The 24,529-nt window shown below is 36.9% G+C and overlaps 1 protein-coding gene across 1 annotated transcript; it reads left to right on the top strand.

Annotated features, from left to right (window-relative positions):
- On the top strand, positions 1 to 23,799 carry FAM208A (family with sequence similarity 208, member A). Its single transcript, XM_010289537.1, has 23 exons — positions 1 to 87; positions 944 to 1,016; positions 2,436 to 2,527; positions 2,866 to 3,024; positions 4,438 to 4,565; positions 5,231 to 5,262; positions 5,944 to 6,049; positions 6,429 to 6,532; positions 6,645 to 6,748; positions 6,991 to 7,063; positions 7,206 to 7,284; positions 8,927 to 9,625; positions 10,437 to 10,439; positions 11,298 to 11,733; positions 13,809 to 13,953; positions 15,313 to 15,369; positions 18,757 to 19,577; positions 20,323 to 20,445; positions 21,062 to 21,221; positions 21,910 to 22,018; positions 22,200 to 22,378; positions 22,465 to 22,623; positions 23,267 to 23,799. Exons 1-23 carry the CDS (start codon positions 70 to 72, stop codon positions 23,797 to 23,799), a joined length of 4,392 nt encoding a protein of 1,463 aa, XP_010287839.1. The 5' UTR covers positions 1 to 69.
- Positions 23,800 to 24,529: the final 730 nt, after the last annotated feature.

Below are 24,529 nucleotides of genomic sequence, written 5' to 3'. Positions count from 1 at the left end.
GAAAAACGCAGAGAGCTGAAATTTGATGGTCGCCTAGAAAAAGAGCTTTCTGAAACCTATGCATTTCTGATGGTAGATCGATCTCAGGTAAGAAGACAAATTTGCATATCATATTTTCTCTTTTTCAGTTAAGAGGCTTTGTTTTTAAACTGAATGTTTTTGTTGACACATTTATTAATCTTTAAGTTATTTTTGCAAAATTCAGCACTCAAAGGTGTAGAAGGGTGGGAAGGAGATAGTATCCTATGTCACCATTTAAATCCTTTATTCTCTGCTATTTAAGGTGCTCCATTTACATGACTCTGTAAAGTATCTGTTCTGTTTTAGGATCTGTTTTAAAAGGATAGATTTCTGGATGGCATGTGGGTGTTTATTGGTTTTGTGTTTGGTTTCTTTTAATTGAAAAGGAATGTCACATGTTTTCATTGCAGTTGTTTTTGGTGAGGGTTTTTTTTAGTCAAGAAGAGGTTATCTTAAAAAGAAGGTAACCTGTAATATTAGAAAATGGACCTTATCTTCTGTGTCTCTTCTTTGATCATATGTTTTTAATGAAAGTGATGGAATTCCTGTGCTTTGTCTGCTATTATAGAGACAGAATTTCTAAAGTATTCAGGTTTACTTGTGCTTTGGGTATTAAAAGGAAGTAATGTTCAGAAAGTGTGTTTTAAGGTATAGGGAGGCTGGTTTTTTTTTAAGACATGAGTAAGTCTGTAACTGCTTCGTACTGAGTGTTTGGCTTGCACAGTTTAACAGTTTATGTAGCAATTCAGGCTAGTCTTATCTCTGGGTGATTTTGTTTGTAAAGGTTTTTTGGGGGGTTAGTTTTTGGTTTTGTTTTTTTTTTTTAGCTCAATCAAAATTCTCTAATTGTTGTTTCTCACAGTTCTGTTCATATTATGGCTTTCCTGATAGACTTGCTTAAAAAAATGTCTGTTCTCTTCAGATCCAAAGCATATGCGAAAAGGGGCTGCAGGTGGGCCACTCCAAAATAACAATTCTTGGCAGCCCTTCCATGGGTAACTATCTTTTGATTATATGTGCTGGTATTATTCCGTATGAGTTGGCAGTTAATGTGATGCAGTTGTGTGAACTTTCAGTCCTTTTTCTATCACTTATTGCAGGAACATCACAGCTAGGTATTTTTAGCAAAGTAGATTGACGTCAGAATCTCATTTCATAACTCCGTTTTTGATTAGTTCATTTAAATTCCTTTCCCAAAGGGAAGATCTAATTCTCATTTTGGCTTAAGTCAAACCAATATATCATGTTCTTCCAGTAAAATTCGGAGGCCAAAGACCTAATATAATTTATGGCTGTGTGCCTCTCTGTGTTTGTACATACGTATATGCATGTATATGCATCCAGAAGTAACTAATGGAAATAGTAGCTTAGCTTAGTATTCACATAGATAGAACTAAAGTTCTTGAATCCACAAATCCAAGAAGAGCATAGATAATTGGATATGTGCAAGAGTCACAAGGCGTTAAGAGATTTGAAAGTGCAAATTGCAAAGTCTCTTTTGCAAAGCTTTTAAAATAGAAAATTAAGAAATAATTTTGTCATCTTCTGTCAGAGTAACATGATGCAGAGGTGACAATATATGAACGTTGAAAGCAGAACAGATATGAGGAGGGGGAGAACAAAGATATATGAGCATGTAATTTTTTTACTGTTTTAGCCAGTAAAGGTACTGGAACAATTTATCAAAGCAGTTAAATAGAGAGTTGGAATGAGAGGAACCTAAGCAAAATGGATGTTTTTCTGAGTACCTGGGTTCAGTTACAGTTATTTGATCTGAGGTAGTCAGCTAGACCAACAAATGACAGTGTGTGTTTGAGGCCTTAAAATCTATGAAATTATAATTGAAGTGTTGAAAAGCAAGAAGTTATTTTACCTTTCCATTTGAGTGTCAATTCACAATTCCAAAATAGTGTCTTTTTGTCAACTGTGTATAATGAAAGTTTGATGAAGATGCCAGTGTTTTCCTGCCTTATTTCTCAATCATACTTTTACCGTTTATGTCCACATTGTGCAATGGGACATTGTACAGAAGGACCTCAGCTGTTCAAAAAAAAAACCAAAACCACCTGAAAGCAGTATCTGTGTAGCCTCTGGGCAGGGCTTGTACTCTTGGTCACACCACTTTCAGTAATGTGGGTGTGCTGCTTTCAAACTGAGCTAGTGTCCGCATTCTGCTGTCGTGTTTCATACTGCAGTTGGTGCAAATAAACTATTCTACTGTCTTGAAGTTGCAAAATGTGAACATGCTTCTACACCTTTCTCTGATCATATGCCAAAAAGATTGTTGTATCTTTATTGTTTGGTATACATTGAGCTTTAATCCCATGTAATGCTGCTTAAATTTCTAATGACATTTTAACATTCAGCATAATGTGGGGTTTCTTTGTTGTTGTTTTTTTTTATACTCCTTTCAGGTGTATATATCTCCAGGTATGCTGACTTATTGCAGCCTAATCCTCTAGAAGTTGGAGCAACTGGAGATGTCATTGTTTTTAAAATAATAAAGGTAAATTTATATTGCTTATTCTTGAAGGATTATATTGCTTACTGATAAAATAAAAGGTTTTAACCTAACTTACTGAACTTCATCTGCCTGTAGAGAAACTAGAACCCTATCAGATTTAAAATCTGATACTGATATTGAGCTTAAATAAAGCATAATAAATTTTCATAAAAGCTGAAAATGTCTCATTTTCTTTGAAAATATGAAAATAATGTACTCCTATAAATGGTTTTTTTAATGGCCTGTTTTCATTTTCTTGCTCTTACTTCCTTTGGTACTGGAAGCAAGGTGCCAGTTTTCAGGAAAAAGCTCATGCCTACAATTCTTCTGCTTTATTACAGGGAAAAATGAAAAGCATATATGACCACATTGGTATGAAAGCAATGGAATCAACAGTAAAAAGTGCGTTAGATCCAACGCCAAAGCATGAGTGTCACGTTTCAAAGAATGCAAATAAAGTAACCTCCTTGTTGGCTTACCGAGCCTATGAACTCACTCAGGTAGAGGAAAGTTGAGCATGCTTTATCGTTGTATGTAAGAACTTTATAAACAGAACTTGGAAATTATGGAGATAAATTCATTGAAGATACAACACATAGTGAGCATGTCCTGTAAAGCTGCAGCCTGGTGTATTTTTAGCAGTAGCCCACAGATGCCTGTATTACAGAACAACACATCAGCTTCTCCTGTTTGCCTTATACATACCTGGACCTGATGGAGAAGATCTCCTTCAGATTAGGCTGTAGGTGGAATAGGAAATAGCTAAGGAATGTACATGGGGACTGGAATGTAGACTGGGAAGGAGAGGAGAGAATATAGAATCATAGAACAGTTTGGGTTGGAAGGGGCATTTAAAGGTGTCTAGTCCAATCCCCCTGGTGAGCAGGGACATCTTCCACTAGAGCAGGTTGCTCAGAGCCCCATCCAGTATGTAGAGTTTGAAGTGTAAAAGTAGAACTGGCTTGTGGGCATTAAGTGAGATTCCTAAAAGGGAAAACATTTGCAAGGAAAGAACATCCTGCTTCTTTTTAAATTTTTTTTCTTTCTTTTGTTTCCCTTACCAAATTCTCAGGTTTGGAGAAGGTGAGGGAGGAGACAATGGAATCAGTTTCAAGCATCTCTATTCCTCCAGCTGTTCCATCTCCTACTGCAGTGATCTCTTGCACTCAGATTATTTTATCAGGTCCATAGATCTCAGGGTACTTACTTGAAAGCATTCTCTTCAGTGTTACAAATTCTTTTGACTTTTGTAAATCAGAGCTGGGCACAGAATCAAATGGCTGGAAAAGGAATGTATGTTTTTAGTTCTCATCACAAACTTGCCTTAATTAACGTTCAACATTAGAATTTTGTGACTGAACTAAGGATGGACTCCAAAACTCACAGAGATACTTACTTTCCGCAGTGATTTTTTTTTTTTGTTAATTGTCCCTTACCATATCAAGAATATACTTTCAAATAAATGTTGCAAAATTATTTTTTCATTTTTGATTAGCTCCTGACATAGTGTCCATCCTGTCAGGGTTTGATAAAGGAGGGAGGAGAAGGTGAAAAAATTACCTTAATTGATTGTGTTACAAAGTATATATGAGAACAGCATTTAAAAGCTTCCTTATTTTAGGTATCAGCTATTGAAGAAACAGGCTGTTGGTAAAGGGAACATAAATGTGTTTTATTATGGTAACTTTTATTTACCAGTTAATGTTTGGCATAACGGGTTTGAAACAAACTCCCTTTGTTTATTGAAGTAATTAATCATGAGGTGTGTTTTGTAAGCCATTCCTGTGAAACAGAGTACGCTTTTCAGTGAAGAAAGATCATGGATTATTAGTGTATTTGCAAAATACAATTTAACAGAATTCTAATTTAACTAATTTAATTAGAATTTAAGTTGTCTTCACTTCTTTTTCTAGTACTATTTTTACGAATATGGCTTTGATGAGATAAGGCGAAGACCAAGACATGTTTGTCCGTATGCTGTCGTTTCGTTTACTTATAAAGACGAAATGGTGCAAGTACCAAAATTCTTGCCCCCATCAAGGTAAGCTAGGAAATGAGTTTTGGAAAGACTGCATGCAGCCTGAAGAATTCATAGCTCTTGGCAGTAGCTTAGAATTGATTTAGATGACCAGTGCTGAAATGAATGGACATGTCACAGGGAATTGGCATAATAAATACTTCTAATGCAAAGCAAGAGGTGACCAAATTGGTTTTAATGCAACAGGCTGGCCCCTGTAGGAAGCAGTTCTGCTGCTCTTTTCACCTACTCACCTTCTGCCTAGGTGGAATCCATGTATAAAGTGGTGGGTTTTTTGCTTAACTGAGGAAATTCACAGACAAAAATGTTCACATCTTGCTTGGTGTTCTAAAAAAATACTCTGTATACTTTGTCACTGAACTCTTCTGGTGTCATCTTACTGCTTGTGGAGAGAATTATCAAAATGGGCAGTTGATTAGAGATACAATATGATACCCATACTGATAGGAAGTCATCCAGATGTGGGGGCTCTACTACGCAGTGCTAAAAATAGTTATCAAGATATCTAAAATAACACAAGATGCTGCAGCAGTGATAGCTTGTGGTTAGATAGCAAATTATCAGTGTTGCTATTTTGTTAGACAGATAGGTATCCTTAACGTAAAATTTAGTTGCCAGAAGATTCTGTCTCGGCTTAGTCATTCTGTCTTTTTTTTTCTTTTTATTAGATCAAACAGCTTCAACATGGAGAGAATTACAGGTAAGAAGGAATTGAAATTTATTGCTTTTATGATACAGACTTGGAAGGCTATGGATCTTTTTCCCCATGTAATTTTATTTCTCTTTAACCAGAATGATTGCTTAGTTATGCTGACTATATCCTGTACCATACTGATGGTGTGCATCTCTTCCTGATACTGGATGATCAGACGTCTTAATGGGTATTTTTTCCCAGAGCAAGCCAGAACTGAGCAAAGCAAAAGTCTTTTTCCCCTCCTTTTCTAGTTACAGCGTAGTAAGAACTTATCTTCTATTCCCAAATCTGCCGTTTGATGGCACTTCAAATATGATCCTCTGTCCTGCTTTTCTTTTGAACCTCATTCAAGCAAAATATTAATATGTATAAAAGTGTTTGACAGTTAAGGTAGGGACAGAGGATATCATTCCACAGATGTTGACATCAAGGGCATGCTTATTTAGACAGGTACAGGTAACATACCAACTCCTTTGCTCTGCTCAAAGCAGGTCAAAACAAGATAGGATTGTAAATGCCCTTTCTGTCACCTTTTAACTTATTGTTTAACATATTACTGTCTGGTCTCATATTAGTATGTTATTTTCCCTAAACTGCTTTTGGAGTTTCAGTAGCCTCTTTATTGCCATTTCCTTTCAGTCCCATGTAACAAGTGATTTCACTCAGTCTTTCTCCATCTTAATTTAGATAAGTCTAACTATACATTATGGAGGGGACAGCTTTGGAATAAAGGCAAACTTTTGTGCCATGTTTCCTTGAAATCAGCAGCACGTCCTTTGCTTCCATGCAAGCTGTGAGTATTATCATCTAAAGAATAAGTTTAAAATATTGCTGTGTTAAAAGTCTGGCTAGTAGAGACTGGTGAATTTTGGATAGAAGTTTTAAATGTGTCAAACTAGAGTATTGAGTTATGCGGGTCTAGAGCTGCTTTTAGTTCATGCACACAACTCTGTCAGCATCTCTTGTTTGTTTGTTTTTTTCCTTTGAATTGACACGCAGTCCTTTGCAGGAATAAACACCCCTGGTGCATGAGATAGTCCAAGGAACTGATTTTTAAGAGTGTATTTGATAGTTCTTATTTGGTGAATGAGGGTAGGACTATGGGGGAGAAAAGAAGTCTTTATGTTTTGGTTTGTTTTTTTTTCCTCCCTGCCCCTATCCTTTGTCTCCAGTCCTGAGAAGCTTGAGGTTGAAAAAGTTGTGAGCATTGATCAATTGAAGAAAAAAATTCCACCAGCGTTGTTCTATAAAGAAACTTACCTAGGAGCACAGGAAGGTACATAGTTCTAGATTATCTTTTTTTAAACTCAGAATTTTAAAAAGTTTTCTGAATTACAATATTGCTTCTCTTTTTCTTACTTTCTCTTTCTATCCTTGTATTGTGCCAGTGTTGAAGAATGGCATGTACTGTAGCCTTTATGAAGTTGTGGAGAAGTCCCGTTCTGGTAGTCACTTGGAAGGTTTACTTCAAAAACTAGAGAAAGAGAAACTTGTGAGTGCAACAGATTTGACTATTCCTCTTTTTAAAAATAATTGTACTAACTAGTAATTGGGGTGTACTACAGGCTCCATGATCTCACTGGAATTCCTTAGCTGGCATATTCTTAAGTATTTTTTCAGGGCACTTCTTTATCCATGATGGAATTTAGCTTATAGACAGTAGGAGTATTCATAGTGAACAAATAAATGTCTTTTTTTGAAATGGTATACTTTTTTTTTTTTTCTTGAAAACAGGTTCTTGTGAAACCACTTCTGGACAGAGGATTTCTTTTTCTTCTTTCTCCTTGGCAAATGACATCCCCTTATGGTATGCATACTGTGGGGTTTTTTGGCTTTGGGTTGATTTTGGTGTGTGGGGTTTGTTTTTTTTTTTTAGGGGGGTGGGTTTTTGCATGCTTTTACAGCATAGTGGTGGTTGTCTTAACTAATTTTATTTTCTTGTGTTCTAGACCACCAAACTGGACGGCCTCGCATGCTACATGCATTGTTTCTGTTTCCAGAAACTAGAGGTATAATGAGCTCAAGTAAGTTTGTTCACTGTTGAGTGTGTTGTGTATGTGCTTTAATTAAATGTAGTTTATATTCTGTTGAAGACTTTCTAGTGTTACAGCCTGTCAGTGTAAACTAGGAATAACACTTTGCATTGGTTATGGTCATGGTGATGGTGTTCAAAAAGTGTTTATTTCGTTACAAAAGTAATTATCACACTACATATTTTAGGTTCATTTGCTTATGTTTTCAAAAGTAAAACTTTGTTCAAATTTTTTGATTGTATATTCTCTTAGAACTGAGCATCAGTAGTCCAAGAGATCTATGCATTAGTAATAACATTGCACTTCAGAGGTTGAGGACTTTCTTTAACCATCAAAACATTAAGGACAAAACATCTGAAAGTCTTTAATGCACCTGTAATTTTTCTTTTTTTTTTTTTTTGCATTGGGATATGCACCAAAACCCGAGTAAATAAGCAAAGAAAATATAGATACAACCAGATAATAAAGGATGACTGAAAGGACTTGACTTTAGTAGAACTTCAAGGCTTTGAGGTGAAACTTCAATCTTTTATAGTTGAAATTTGCAATAAATAGCACTAGCAACAGAACGCAGTCCTTTTTGGCGGGCTGTGAGTTAGAAGTGATATTGTCAACACGCAGCTCTTTCCAGGCATTTCGTATTTACAAAGAAGCTCTTGCCCTAAGTCTTGGCAGCTTCCTAGATTCTTATCTCTATATTTCTTATTTTAATAAATCCCTTACATTTTTCTGATTTAAGGAACAATTGTGAAAATTCAGTTGGTTATGCTATAAGATGACATTTAAAGTGTGTGCCTGCCAGTTCCTTAAAAATACTCTAGTTCTTGCTGCTGTGGCATTCAAAGGCATGCGAGCTCCAATTTCTGCCAAACACAAGGTCAATCGCTGGTTTCAGTCTTCAGGGGTGCTTAAATGTTTGAATGGAGAAGAGTTTCAGGCTATGATTGGGAGGGGGGAAGAGTGTGAATGAACAGAAATTTGAAAAAAGAGGTCTAAGTTAGAGCTTCCTTGAACTTGCTGTGTCAAGGATGTGGTAAAAGCATCTAATAGCTTCCCAGGACAGGGAAATCCTGCTCTTGGCACATGCTCTTACTGCATCTCTTCGATTTAGTGAGTTGTACTGCTTTGCAAAGGAATAGAAAAAGCTGTATACCTTTCTGCTGGGTTACTAAACTGAATCATTTTATAAGGGTCCAGTGAGCTTAGAAGCAGTACAATGAATGTGTTGGGACTGCATAGGAAGGAGTAATGCTTCCCGTTTCTTGAAGGGAGTTGTTAGGCTGCTTCTTAGTAAACCTTAGTAAGCCCTTGAAGTGGCCTTCTTCTAGAAGGGTCAGTAAAGTGGTTTAAATTGGAAATGATAATGTGTATCTAGCATATAGGTTACCATAAAATTATGAAAATGAGCAGTTCGTCATGACTGTGAGTAGGTTGACTTTTAAGTAGACTTTAAAACTGGTTTATTCACAAAAAACCTCCTTTCCTGGCTTTTGGGTTATTTCTCCACAGTCATTCCAAACTGTGTTTCACCAAGTATGTATAATACAGAATATTGCTAAATAGTCATCATTTATTTATAGCTTTATGATTTGATGTTAATTGTGAATTCCCTTTTCTCCTATGGCAGCACAAAAAAGTGTTCCATTTGGAACACAGAAAAATTCAACTACCATGGTGTTGCACGAAAATCAGGAAATCATTCCAGAATTCACAAAGTTTATTCAGTCTCTACATTTTGCTTTAATCCAGTCTCGTAAAGACACTACTGCAGATTTCAATGCTGTTGTGGAAAAGTATATAAATGAGTATTTGAAAAGATGCTGTAGTGGCTCTGGAAAATATAGAGAATTTGTATTATATCGGTATGAATCACGGTTGGATGACAAAAAATTTCTTTATTCTGCTCCAAAAAATAAATCTCATATTGACAGCTCCTTGCAAAACTATCTTTTTGGTTGTGAGGCATATCAACTACCTGTTTCTAGAGCTAAGGAGTTGATGGAGGGAAATCGGAAACTTCAACAGTTCAGTCCCATCTCAGACTATGAAGCCACAGAAGATGACTCTGATTTTGCCAACACAAAAAGCGGGAAAAGAATCCGTGCAAAATATGAAGCCACTGCTGGCAAGCGAAAACTGCCTCATTCTGGAGATTATGATCCCGATAGACTCAAAGAACTTATTAACTTAATCCAGTGTAGGAAAAAAAATGTAGGTGGAGATTCTGATTCTGAAGACCTTAGAAATAAAAGTGGTCTGAAAAGGAAGCTGGAAAAACAGTCTGAAAATTTGCGGAAATACTTAAAAATGAGTGAATCTTCAGAGAACAGTTGTCAGTATGAAGGTAAGAAAGTCTTTGCTTAGACTTCCTCTTTAAACGTTGTAATTCAAAGCATACTTAACATTTACTCTATATGGGTTGAATATTTTTTGCATACTGTGGATATTTTAATGCATGGTAGTTCATATAAGTGTTGGCCTGAGATCTATCAATAGAGATGTAGTTTAATTTTATGTAGGTTGCCTCTTTCTAGAAGACAAATTAATAGGACTTATCATGGAAGCTGCTTTTGTTCTGCCTCTTTGGAAAGAAGGCAGACTTCCAAAGAGTTTCCTTAGCTGTGGAACTGTCCAAAGACCTTCTAATATAGAGTACTAAGCATATCGTAATGTCTTTTGCAGAGTTTGACTTTAGGCATTGCTGTAATTCTTTATGGCTCCAATACACTATATAATACTTAATAAATTAAGATTGAAGGGGAGAATTAAACTTCTAAGCATGAACACAGTTAAGATTGAATTCTTCTGTACTTGAAGTCATCTACATCCAAACATCTCAGCTGATTATCACAGATACTGACACTTAAGATCCACCAAAAAAACACCCTTTGGTTTCTGTTTCCCTGACGCTTTTCTCAAGGCAATGATACAGGCCTCCTTCAGAAGGAGGAAAACTGGGGAGAAGGATGGCACAAAGAACAGGGGGAATTATATCAAGCACTAGTCATTCTCATGTGTACATGAATCACTTTGGAAGATGACGCGATTGATGTTAGGACTAAGTTTCCCTTTTGAGCGGAACAAAAGATACTGGCATGTGTGGGTGGAGGAGGCTACATGCTAGATCTTGGGATTCTTGCTTGGAAGTCTGTGAACCTTCAGGGTCAATTTACATTGATTATTACTGTAAAATATCCAAATGCATTTCTGTCTGTAATCAGAACAGTATCTGTTTAAAATGAAATTTTGACTTAACTCCTTCAGGAGTACCAAAACAGCAACATCTATGATTTGACTTCCATGTTTTTATAACCCTAAAATTAATTGTCTTGCAAAAAATCTTAGCTAAAATATTGTGGGTGTAAGTGTCTAAACATTGGATTTCCATATATGATAAATGAGGTGGGGGGTCATGAGTAGTTCCTTGGCCTGTCTCTTTCCAAGAAGAATAAATACCTATGGTATTTCCTCATCCAGGGGGATGAGTAGAAGAATAATAACCCTGTTCTAAAATTACATTTAGTATAAATAGGCATGGTGAAGTTTTAGAATTATGCTTAGTCTAAGATAACTTGCAAGGTTAAGCATTAAGATACTCATCAGCTTCTGGAGCAACAGTGATAGGATGGAGAGAAGGAAATATTTTGCTTAACGAATCTTTTTCTCTCAACAAGTGATGGAGAATTTTACGAGGTTTCCATAAAATACATAGATCATAGTATGTGACTTCTATTAAACAATACAGTAGTGTGGTACTGAGTGACCTAAAAAAAATGTAATTATTTATCTGGGGGAGACTATTAGCTTTAGAAACTGCCCTTTTATCAACATCTACCTGTATAAAGATTTTGTTAAGAAAATGAATGGATGTGTACTGTGTGAATTGATGCTGAAGAGTGAGACTGTGGGTATGTGGTAGGTGTTTGGGGGGCATGTCTGGTGTTGCCTTTATCTTAAAACTTAGTAATGGATTACTTTTCCCCTCCTCCCCCTACTCTAAGGGGGCAGAACCTCGGATTCGCCACACTCTGTTTTCTCAATTAATTCTGGTCTTTGTGGACATGATACTGACTTGAGGCAGCAAGATGTATCCGACCCTGCTGTTACTGACACACATGGCCTCATTAAACTGCTTTTAGAAACACTAGCTAGTGCAGGACACTTGGATTCATCGTTGGCACGGTCTGTAAATCAAGCTTTAGGATTAAGCACTGATGAAATTGAAGAGGATATGAGACAAAAATATGAATATGAATCCATTCCAGCACAGGACAAAGATGATCATGAGCTTCCTAATACTGCTCAGGCTGAAAATGTTAACTTTAAGGACCCACAGAGCCCAGCGATACTGGAAACTGATGTGGCACGCTTACCCTACCCTGTTGATGTTGATCTACGGCTTTCAGCTAATGAAGTAGGCCTTGAACACACACTACGTTTAAAAGTAAGTGAAACTGCCATGTAGGTAGATGTCAATAATGAATGTACTGTTTTCATCAATGAGACTGAATGAAAAAAACACTCTATTTTTTACATAGGTAGACATAGATAAGCGCTAACTTTTCTGTGAAGAAGTTTTTCTTTTTGGTAGGAGCATATGTGGAAATTTTCTTAACTCTAAGATATGTGTTTCTGGTTCTTTATGTCTACTCTTTCTGTAATAAAATTATAGTTAAGAATACCTGAAAGATCCAGAGCAACCATGGTCAGTCTTCCTCACTAGCTTTACAGTTAAGTGTAATATGCTGCTGCTTCAGCACCAGGCAGCAGAACTTCTGTTACTCTGTTGCCAAGTGCTGTATATGAGGGGGTTTTTTTGATGCTTGCTGACACCAAAGTTTTGCAGTTGTCTTCTAGTAGAGAAAAGATACTTACTGCTTTACAACCATCAAGCATCCTTTCACTCTAACTGTAGTTATTTTCTAGGTTTGGGAATTGGTCTTGGTCCAGCCTCTTCAAAGTGTATTCTCTCTCCTACTTAATAGTAGCAGGCATCTTATAGGGCAGGAAAATACCCTTCACTTGTGTGCCCAAGTGAGGATCCTGCAGTCCTTGTCTTTTGGTCTTGTACTGTAGAAAAGATGATGGGCTTGTTTCAGTCCCGTTAGCTGTGTCTGAGCGAGAAAGCATTGAAAAATGGGCATAGTGGAAGGTTTTAAAGGGATATTAAAGATGGTTGAGGAATTGGCTTTATTTACTTCTGGCAGGAACAGAGTTGAAACATTCTGAGCACTTAAATGCATGCCTAGCTCTCTTTGTGAGCTCTCTTGGTGCAGTGGTGTATACGTGTTGCCACGCATACTTTTCGTAATAGTATATTAACTGGCAGAACAGCCTTTGAAGAAGGCTCTTGTGCTTAGAGTTCAGAGTGCCCCAGCTGCTTGCTCAATTACATTACAGTGGTGGTTCTATGATCTTTGTTACTGATACTTGTACACAAAGGCCTGTTTCTAAGTCATGGAGCAGGAGAGAGTTTGTCCTGCCTGTAATCTTTGTGCTGTTTTGCTTCTAACCATCTGGAATGTGGGATGAAATTGGATTGTTCAAGGGTTTAATACTAGTTGCAGGCAGTTCCTTAGTAATGCCAACATCTCATGGCTTTAGTCAGCTATCAACACAACAGCCTGAAAAAGGCTAAGGAGCAGGCAGTTTTCCTCATTTTTTTCCCCTCTTTGCCTCCTTTCCTGCCTGCCCCAGTGTCCTGATGTTGGCAAATTTTCTTCCTAATGGCTGATACAGTGCTGTATTTTGGATTTAGTATGAGAATAATGTTGATAACACGCTGATGTTTTTAGTTGTTGCCAAGTAATTTTAGTGCTTATACACAGTCAAGGACTTCTCAGCTCCCCATGCTCTACAGGTTGGTGCAGAAGAAGCTGGGAGGGGGCACAGCCAGGACACTGACCCAGGCTGGCCGAAGGGATGTTTCCTACCTTATAAAGTCATGCTCAGCCAACTCTAGTTTATATACTGGGGGGCGGGAATTGCTGCTTGGGGATGGGCTATCGATCACTGGGTGGTGGGCAACTGTTGCATTGTGCATTACTTGGTTTTGTATATCCTTTATCAGTTAGATTAATAGTAGTAGTATTTCCTCTGTCTTTGCTGCCCTGTTAGACTGTTTTCTCTCAACCCATGAGGCTTTTGCTTTTTTCCAATTCTCTCCCCCACCCTATCTGGGGAGGGGCAAGAAAGTGGCTGCATGTGTGGTGTTTTGTTGCTGGCTGGGGCTAAACCACCACACCCACCCAGGTTCTGTACCAAGGCATGCATTCAGGACTGCCTTATTTACTTAATGATAGACCGTCAGCAAAGATGTCTGTCTCAGAAATTATCAAACATGTAAATGAAATATATAAGTACCTCATGCAAACATTTGAAGTTTGACTTGACATGACTGATGGCATAATTGCCAACATGCTGGTGAACTCAGGTGCATTCTTACTGTCAGCTGTTCAGAATGTAAAAGCTTAATAGCTACCAAAAAGTTTTGAGATGAGAATTTTTATTGTTTTTTAGGAAGCAAGCACTGGAAGTGTAAGTAGTTTTGAAGACTACAGTCCCTGTCCTAGTACACCTATAGAACATGTTTATCGCAGGCAACATTCCAACTTAAATAATATAGGAGAAGTTGGAATGCACTGGAAACTTATTCCAATTACAGGTAAGGTGGGTTTAACTGTGACATTGATACAAATAATGAATGAAAACATGTTCTAAAGATTTGTATCTTTCATAGATCCCATTCTTGGGTCACGTGTGAGTACACAAGCATATATAGAGCCTATATATATCCTATGCAGTTGTTTCTGATATTTGATTAATACAGAAATCTTCTGGATGAAAATAGGTACTGGTGGAGAATATTGCTTTGGGTACATACTGACATAATTCAGAAATGTGAATGCTTGAGTATTTATCTGGTGAGGTACATAACTGTTTTGAATTCAGTGTTTGAACTTGCTAGGTTCTGTTGAAAGAATGGATGGGTGGATAATTGCAACTAGTAATCCAGAAAAGTTACGAAAAATGTACTCTCCTTGTAGAAGGTAGTCTACTTCTTACTGCATCAAGCTCTTCTACTGAAAGTGCTTCAAAGTCTTTGTCCTTATCTGAACATTTACATCTTAAATAATCTTACAGAAGAAACTTCTTGTTCTACTTCTTGTTGAAGCAAGTTCCCAAGTGTTGGGAAGAGCATAAAAGCATGGATTTGAAGCATGTGGAAACTGTAGGAAGAGCTCTAAATTTAAGGCTACAAATCAAGTCGTCTTATAACTAAATCCAGATAGAATTTAACTGCATTCTCTGAGTAAAAACTTCTGATCGTGTTCCAGGAATACTGGAATCTGTCTCTTGGACATTCCTGATATCCATCCAGTTGTGTAGTTCAACAGCTCTTTTTCGTTCGTTTGGCTGAGAATGGAGGAGAGCAGGGGAAACAGGTTTCCCTTTATGGTATTCCTAGGCCTTTCAACAAAATGTCAGGGTAGCTCTGGGTAACATTTTCTGCGCTTTCTTTAAGAGCCAAACATCAAAAACCTGTTCTGGTATTTTGCTAAGTTACAGAGTATGGAGACTGTGAAGCTGTTCGAATAGGACATTGTTTCCTTTATTTCTGGAGGGAATGGCCACTGTGCATATAGATGAGGATATGGTTGCTGAGATGGCTAGTTACATGGATGATTAAGCATCTAAGGACTGTAACACATCATAGACGTTGGATGTGGGAGTTAATGCAAGGATTTGTCAGTTGACTGACACACTGCACAGTCATCTGTGAGACTACAAAACTTACTAGAAAAAAATGTCTCTGAAGTCTTCTCAGAGGGAGAAGTGCTGTTCTGTGGAGATGAAAGAAATTGTCTTGAGCATCACTGTATTTCTTGAGTTCCTATGACATCAGTTCTTTATATTAGCTCTTACTGCAGTAAGTATTGACTAGCTCTGCAATATGATCATGTCAAAAGTGCTATATAAATACCAAGAAACTCTACAAATGCTAACTGCTGCTCCCCTTCAGGAGGGGCAGGAAGAGTTCAAGAGGATCACCTGGAAAAACATGAAGATAAGCAAACAGGTGAGAAGAGTTGGGGAGACAGTTTGCATATGTCATTGTGGCCTGAACTTCTGAGCAGTTCCTATTCTTGCCTGATACTGAATTTTTGTCAGAAAATTCGATCAGTAATACGCTATTCAGCAAGTGGGCTGATTTTATTGAAGTACATCAGGAAGGGTGTAGGAAAGTCAAAAGAGCCTTTAATGTTTTGGGCTACTGGCACTTAATTTTTACTGGGCATATCTTCCTGTATAGTATCTTCTAGAAAGCTTTGCATTTCTAATCTAGGGAACGAAGATTGATTTAGTAATATTATTTAAAGGAAGCTTTATTCTTTTCTGAAACGGCTTGCTTTCTAAATCCAACAGCTTCTTCATGTCTCATTGTTTGTAGCAAGGTAGCTATAGAAAGGAATTCAGAGAACATCAGTCTTGTCCTTTTTGTCTCTGCACAATTGCAGGAAGGCAAATTAGCAATGTCTCATTTTTTTCTTTTTCAACAAAAGTTTGGTTTACTTTTGATACAGGGATCATGTTCAGCTAAACTCACTTTAAGAACTTAACTCTCCATAGTTTGTGACTTGAGGAGTGTGGGGTTTGTCTTGCTTCTTTCCCAACAACATCAGAAAGTGTTGGAGGAGGTAATTGTTCATGGGTCCTCAACTTGTCTGGACTACTTCTGTATCACGTTACCGTTCATTTCTTCATAATTACATAATGTAAAATTCTGCAAATAGTAAGCAAACCTGAATCTTATTTTTGAAACCTAACTTGGGCACAGATGTATTTGAGTAAGTCCATCCTAACTCAGTTTTGGTTTGTATTTGAGGCTCTTTGGCTTTGGACACAACAAAAATTGTGTTTGTTCTTGCTTATTTTTTTTCTCTTGTAAGAGTCTATTAATGCATTAATAGATATTCTTAAAATTGATGGCTTTTGATGACATTCATCTTGGATATGAAGAAACAGAACATTCTAGGCTTTGTTTGTCAGGTGGTGTTTGAATTTCTGATTTCAAAATCTACCCAGGAATCCTCTTTTTGGAGTCACTGTAGGAGGAGACCTCTCTTAGGCAGTGAAGAATTTGACTCTTAAATCTGCAAGGGTAACAACTTCAGCAGCTCTGAAACACCTGTTCTTAGGCAGGCGTCTCTAGTTTCTTTGACATATCTAGTTACAAGGTATTACCAACAAAGAGTATGTTTGAATCATGAATCATACTTTTAATAGTTGAAGTGTTTATTTATTTGGGTTTTGCTCCTTGCTCATGCATTTGTTTTTTGTGAAGACTTGTGACCCAAAGGTGTAGATCTGTGAAGGATGCTGCCTTCAAAGAATTCTGTTTAAATAAGGGTAACTTTAGATTAAATCATCCTTTTATTTTTTTTTAATCCTGTTTTTTACGTTAGAGAATATTTTGCATTTATATTCTGTTATGCTAGATTCTGTTGAACATTTTTAAATAAAAACCTTCAGTAAAAACAAAGGCTTTTGTTTTTAAAATGAAGTTTCTTTCTTTCTGGAAAACTTTAAATAATACCTTTGAAGAATAACCTAATCAGTTCTTAATCGATGATATCTTGAAAACTTTTTTTCTAATGTAATTGTTATAAAAACTTTCCATCAAATCGGGATGAGTGAATTGTATATTAGTTTTTTCAAAAACCTTGGGATTTGAAGTTTTACTTGCATTGGAGGTGCAGACAGGAGTGCCATAGAACAAAATTACTTTGCTAAAAATTGGTATGCAACTGATGAGCTGTATTAAAATGCAAGAAGTTATAAAAATAGCCCTAAATTTAAAGCCATAGTATAGCTTTTAATCTTTTACTAAGACTTGCTTATAGTGCAATGTTTCTGGATTATAATAGTGATATAGCTTTTAAGTGTTGAGCAGTTCAAGAATAATGAGATACAAGGCAATTAAAATACATTATGTATCTCAAACGAACTTAAACTAAGTATATTCATTAACATTATGATTTGGTACCGAGTCTTTCAAAGTCTTAATATACTCGTGTATGCAAAAGGTCTAGAGCAATGCTGAAGGTAAAGAGCAACAGAAAAAAAGTTCAACTAAAATGGAATGGAACTAATTGGAATAACGTCATTTATGGTTGTGGTTAGTGTTTTTAAAGAAAATAGAAATTTGTGTTGACTCAAAGTATGTGCTTTTAAGGATGAAGAAGGAGTATGTAGTTTCATTTATAAGGAGAATAAAGTGGAACCACATTTCTAGTTTCTCAGTGTAACTCTGGTGGCATAAAGTAACTATGAGGTGATGATGTCACCATGAAAAAGGGATCCTGTTAGTGGCAGATGTTTTCCTTTTGGATCTGGATGGGCATGATCAAATCAGGGACTGAATATAACTTTTTAAAACTGGCTACAAAAATGACTGCATTCCAAAAGAACACTAACTTTCAGAAACTGTCTGTACTATTTTGGTTATTGCTTCTGTTCCAGAAATCTCATTTTCTGCTTACAACTGCATTAGCTTTAACAATAATGCAACACTTAAAAACCTGAAAAAAAAACTCAAAGAAAACCTCCTTTGAAGTATTTATGGAACAGATACACACTGAAATACCTCTGTGTATATATCATTAATTGCAACAAAGTGTTAAAATTGGTTTAAAAAGAAACAAAACCATAGTTTTGAATGTGGAAACGTGGATGGTAAAGAAACTGAATGCTGCAGAAGTGATCTGAAGGTTTGGATTGTGAGAGGCTTTCAGCACTCCTTGCAGCATAACTGATTCCGTGTATCAATAATTACCATAAGACTTAATATCCTACCTTTTTAAGCAAAAAGAATTCTATTCTAAATTGTGAGATCAGACATGCAGCTTGCAATTTGCAGTCTTAACTTCACAAGGAAGTGTGTGGCTAAAATAAGCCTTTTGCAAGTCTGAGGATTTTAACCTACCAGCAAATGAAAATATTTGAATATTTGTCACCCTGCTTGATTTCTAATTTGATTTTTTTTTTGTAATTAAGGCAGTTCCTGTTATGCTTAATCAGATGTTATCTCTGGCAAAATTACCTGTGTTCTGCTTTTCTGAGCAAACCTTGACTTTATTGTTCTACCATCTTAGGAGCTATTACATTTTCTGTGCTTCTGTATCTCAGCAGACAGTAACACTTGAGTCTTTGGGTTTAAGTTGATTGGAGGGGGGAGGCACAACAGTAATGCTGTTTTAAAACTGTGGTTTGGAGGTTTTAGTATATCAGTTGTGTATGACTTGCAAACATGAGATGACGATGATTAACTCTTCCTATATAGGTCTGAAATCACCAGAAGAACCACTGGTGCATTTACCGCCAAAGGATGCCTTTCCTAATGACCCCCGGGTAATAAATAGACAGAGAAGTTCTGATTATCAGTTTCCATACTCTCCATTTTCAGACACACAAAAGGGGACAGCAGAAGATGGACTTTATACAAGACAAGTGGAGAAACTTGAAGATCAGTGTGGGCTAGCGGATCACCCTTTTACAACTAAGCATTCCATTAGTGCAATAATAGAGACTACACTATTAGAAGAATATAATCTCTTTGCAAGAAAGATTCAGGAGATACTGCAGCAAAAGAATATTGCTTATGTTAGTGGTGTGTCCACACCAGTCTTCTCTGCCAGAGAGAGGATAATGAGACTTTCTGAATACATATGTTTACAGGCATCAGAGATTTCTGTCCAAGAATATATAGAGACACTGAGTGAAAAGTTGAATAGTGTTATTTTGTCCTCTTCGTGCTTTAGGCAGACGCCACCAGTTCATTCTAGTCCTGAATCGGCAGAAGTGGTTAGTAACGCTGCACCGAATCCTCCACCCGACATGTTACCTGTTTGCCGGGACTCTGATACGGCATTGGTATCAGAGCCATTGTGTAATAACGTGGTGGAAGATCTGGATTCTAATGAGCAGCGTTCATCAAGCTTATCCCTAGTGCAGGAGGAAACGGATCGTGTGAGTGCTAAAACAGAGGATATGTTGACAGCTGATCAGACCTCATCCAGTGGTGATCTGATGGAGCCACCAGAAAAGACACAGAAATCTCCAGAGAACTTAAACATTTCAACCCAACCAGCCTTTTCTGATTTTATAAGCCAGTTAAAACCTGAAGTATTTAACAGTTTGGTCAAAATTATTAAAGATGTACAGAAAAACACTGTGAAATTTTATATTCATGAAGAGGAAGAAAGCATTCTCTGCAAAGAAATCAAGGTAAATATGTTCCTGTTCAGCCTCTCTTTAGTGTTACAGTAGAATAGAGTGCCTTTCAAATCCAAATGTATAAAACTGGGCTTGCAAACATATGGTAGTCTGAAATTTGTTCCAGAAAATGTTGAATTGTGAAAGTGAATTGTGAAAGTAGGCTGTCCTGTCCCATTTCTCGTTTGAGGTTCTGAGGTAGTCTTGCTTACATTTAGCTTTTATGCAAGTCTTTTTCTTAGTGTTGGAAAGCAGAACAGGCTGTCGTTGGGTTCTTTCTGAAGATACTGCTGGGGGGTAGTCTTATAGGAAAAAAACAAGGGCAAAAATGTGATGGCTTACCATTTTAGAAAGAATGTATGAAAAGTCAATGTGTGTGGTTTGGGATTTTTTTGCCCTTCCCCTCCAGTTAATAGTACAGGTAACTTTCAGAGATTACTATTCTTCTGTATTTAAATGTAGATGATGAAAGTTGAAAGTGAAATAATAAAAACTTCTGGCTTTACTTGAAAATTTACGCAGTTTTGATGGCCTGTCAGTTGGCCACTTAGGCCTGATTCTGTAAGAAATAGGCTGAAACAGCCTATTTCTCTGTTGCTGCATCTTTCCGATTAATGTATTGGAAAGATAAGGAAGCCAGTCTCTCGGAGATTCATTTGAATGGAAAACTCACTTAACATGGTCATTGCATGGGGATTGTTTTGGCTGAACTACCGATGCGCTTTTTCTTCACAATCTTCTCTTTCTGTGGTGGTAGGAATATCTTACAAAGTTAGGTAATACAGAGTGCCATCCAGAACAGTTCCTCAAAAGAAGAGCTGCTTTAGATAAACTGTTGATAATTATCCAAAATGAAGACATCGCCAATCTCATCCATAAGGTATGTCACATGAGTAAATATGGACTACAGAAAGCTACCGTTAAAGCATAGTGAGGCGAGCTCATTTTCAGCAAGGCCACTGTCTTGTAACAGCATAGTGTTTAAATGCGGTCCTGTGTTTGGTTGCCACTTGAAGAAACAAAAATGGTTGTGGTAAATACATCATCTTGTTACATCATATACCCAGTAACTTCTTCCACCTCCACATACGTGCTAATGCACATTTACTCTTAGTAGTTGTAAAGTTGTACAGAGGCCTGTGTAGTTCCGCTTCTAATTCTGTGATGCGCTAATGGCAAATGAAGGCAGCTGTCAGACTACCTTAGGTATCCCTGACAGCTTGTGGTTTATGAACCTGTGCTGGACAGAAAGTAAAATTATTCTCAGTGCTCAACTTCAGTTCTCCATTCCTGTAATGTTTTTGAGAAAGCACCTCCCCTGGAAAATGAAAAGATAGTAATTCTTTGAAAGTGTGTTTTGAAGTTTGACATTTGGTACTAGTAAGTAGGGAAGTTCTGTAGTGTCGTGTGTCGTACATCCCTGCACGCCACCCCCCCCCTTTTTTTTTTCCCATTATCTTTGATATACATCTCTGATTTATAACATTTTTAAACAGATACCTGGCTTAGTAACTTTGAAGAGGCTTTCCTGTGTCAGCTTTGCTGGTGTTGATAGTTTGGATGATGTGAAAAATCACACTTACAATGAATTGTTTGTGTCTGGTGGTTTTGTTGTGTCAGATGAATCTGTCCTTAATCCAGAGGCCATCACTATAGGTAAGTGTGATATTTTCTGAAGCTTTAAAACACAGACAAAAAAAGCCTGACATTTGAGAGAGATGCTGTACTTGTCGCAGTGAAGAGTCAAGCCTTGTAATTTTCAAGTCTTCTGGTTTTGGAAGGGTTTTTTTGTTTGTTTGGGGTTTTTTTTTGTTGTTGTTGGGTTTTTTTTGACAACTTCAGCTAATTCAGTCTCTTCCTTACCTCTGTGGGCTTTTTGGAGAACATGTTTCTGGGGAACAGGTGAACTTGGAGATCTTATCTAAGTTTGTGTTAAAGGTTCCATACACGTAACTACACAAACTTATTCCTTACTACTCAATCCACAAATATGCTGAAAAAAAATGGAGAAGCTCATTTCTTTCACTTTTTCTTTATTTGAAAATCTTTAACAAAATTACCAGTTTTTAAAGGGTATTTTAGCAGGGCAGACCATGGATGACTGAATTCAGCTTTTACAAAAGCAGATACCACTGTTGGGCGTCTGACCTACAAAGAAGCATCTCAGTTTTGGAATATTGTTGTTGGCTAATCTGCTAGGAAGAAAACCTGAAGTACTAGGCTAATGTTCACAGTTGTGTAATTACTTCAATGAAATCAGAAAGCAGCTTTGTGTAGATACTGAAGCAGTATTTTCAGTTTGCATACCACAAAATTTAACTTCTATTCAATATTTCCGAAACAGATAAACTAAAACAGTTCTTAAAGTTTCTGGAGGATCTCAATACCCCAGATGGGAAATGGCAGTGGAAAGTCCACTGTAAAATACAAAAAAAACTTAAAGAGTTGGGGAGGTAAGTAGTATTCTTTAAATACCAGTTGTTAAAATACTTCAGCTTCAATTATGCTCTCCAAAACCCAGTGAAGTAGAACTTAGTCTTATGTTTGTCTTTTGACTTAATTTTAATATTCAGACTGACCTTAAATCAAGCATCTTCCTAATAGTGTGCTTCCCCCCCGGCCCTGCCCTTACAGAATGAATGCTAATGCCCTGAGTCTGCTGACCCTTCTGAATACCTATCAAAAGAAGCACTTGGTTGAGATTCTGTCTTACCATAATTGTGACTCTCAAACTCGAAATGCTCCAGAATTGGATTGTCTTATCAGGCTTCAGGCTCAAAACATACAACAGAGACATGTTGTCTTCTTAACAGGTAAAAATAAAATTTATGAATACTTCTCTCCCTCTTTTGATAATAGGTGCTAAAAATTAACACAAAATCTCCTTTTATGTCTTCAGAAAAGAATGTCAAAACATTTGCAAATTATGTTGATAATGGAATAGTGGTTGCTACTGTTGATGACTTTATGCAAAATTTTAAGAGTCTCGTTGGGTACCACAACTCGGTTACTGAAGAAAACAGCCTTCCTCCCTCCGATGCTCACAAAAGACAATCAGGTAATTAAAAAGCCCTTATACTTTCTTTACCTAATTAGACATGTGGGGTGGAGGTCCTTGAGAGAGTGTGCCTTTACTATTGTAAATGAACACTACAGATGGCAAGGAAAACCCAACTCTCAAGCTACTCTTTTTCTATGTGCAATGATGGGGCAAAAGCAGCTGGGACGGAGCACCAAAGGAGATCTTGAATGCAGAATTACAGGCTAACATGGTATTCCAGAAAGTAGCCATATCCCAAAGTGGTATAAAGGAGGATAAACTTAATGATAGCTTTTAGAAACCGTAACAAAAAGACTGAGGTGTCGGTAATTGTACTCCTTTAATTGTCTGATCAACTACTCACCTACTGTATAACTTTAGATGCTGTTTTGACATTATCCCCTTTGGAGCTGGGAGTTGGGATTTCCCCACACTAAACACGAACACAATGTGCAGAAGCTTTTAGCATCGGAATAACTGGACACTCACACAGAGGGTTAAGTGTGTATGTTGAGTAAGTGAACAAGAGTGGCAGAAGACCAAGACTTAAGTGATACTGGACTCGCAGACCTGAAGCGTAACACTCTGTGAGTAGTGTATAGCTTTTCTAACAAAAGTTTGTATTTCAATAGAATAGGACTTTCTCTTTTTTTTAATGTAGTTCTTGTAGAAAACGATGAAAAGGAGGAGGAGGACATGTCTCTGGATTCAGGGGATGAAACATCACAAATAGAAATCTGCAATGATGCTCACTTGGAAGCTTTGCAGACAGAGGCCAAGGGCTCACATGGAGTAGATGCAAAAGAAAGCTGCTTGGCAGTTAGAGAGTTATCTCCTGAAGCACAAAAGACTTCTAAAACTGACTTGGAAGAGACTCAACCAGTTACTCCAGTTTCTACAACATGCTCTGCTGAAGGGGAAAAACACAATTCAGTTGAACAGACTCCTTTCAATAACTTCCAAGTTTATAGTAGACAATTAAATATGTCCCATCAATTCAGTCACTTTAATGTACTCACTCATCAGACTTTTCTGGGAACAACATATCCAATTTCTTCTGCAAGTCAAAACCAAGATGGGGGTAATTATTTTCTATCTGCTTACAGTCAGAGCATGGATACAGAAAAGTCATCATCGCCTGGTGGTTGGGATATAAATTGTGATTCTTCCAGGCCATATTCAAAACAGAAATAATCTCCTAAATCTCTTTTTATAAGTTGCTGTGGACTTTTCTGTTTCTAAAATGGTGGATTAACAGTTCCTATTTTATCCTGGAACACAACGTTTCTTGTCCTTTATCTCAAATGTTTTCTTGTCTTATTTAAATCCTGATGGCTTGTACCTGTTGGAAGCGTCTGAAAGTTGAAATAAATATATATATTTTTTAACATTTACTGTACTTGAATTATCTTGTTTGTTGGCACTTTTAAGTTTCTACATTTTGTATTTGACCTGTTCCTGGGCTTCAGTTTGAGGTCTGTTTTAATGTAAAACTGAATGTTTGCCTAAAATATGTGAAATAGCCAGTTTTTTTTAACTGTAAGAGTATCCAAATCACTTTTCTTTACATAAATATCAAAACTTATGTATTTATTTGACATTGGACACAAATTTTGTACAAATGTTTTTACATAGCTATAAGGCAGTGTAGTTATTTTAATGACTATATACTAGATTTTGGCTAAATACCTCAATTAGAGTAACCAATGGTGCAGTTCCATTACAAAAATAAAATAAACTCTTAATGCACAAGGGACTTGCTAACACATCGCATTGTCTGTGGTTTTTATATTGTTTTCAAAGTACGTGAGAAACATACCCCAACTTTATTTCATGAATAGCGATTATCTTTGTGTCTAATTTTGATACTCCATGCTTACTACAGCATCGTCAGAGTGATCTTACAACTTTATTTTGCTGTTGT

This window comes from Phaethon lepturus, unplaced genomic scaffold, assembly GCF_000687285.1.
Source record: "Phaethon lepturus isolate BGI_N335 unplaced genomic scaffold, ASM68728v1 scaffold17966, whole genome shotgun sequence".
NCBI classification, from domain to species: domain Eukaryota; kingdom Metazoa; phylum Chordata; class Aves; order Phaethontiformes; family Phaethontidae; genus Phaethon; species Phaethon lepturus.
Note: the sequence above shows the minus strand (reverse complement) of the source record. Positions and strands in the feature narration are given on the sequence as shown.

What these genes read in the sequence shown, in the direction of transcription:
- FAM208A (XM_010289537.1), top strand. An exon ending in TTGTTTTTAAAATAATAAAG is followed by an intron (nt 2,528 to 2,865) that starts GTAAATTTATAT and finishes GCTTTATTACAG; the next exon opens with GGAAAAATGAAAAGCATATA. An exon ending in ACATGTTGTCTTCTTAACAG is followed by an intron (nt 22,379 to 22,464) that starts GTAAAAATAAAA and finishes TTATGTCTTCAG; the next exon opens with AAAAGAATGTCAAAACATTT.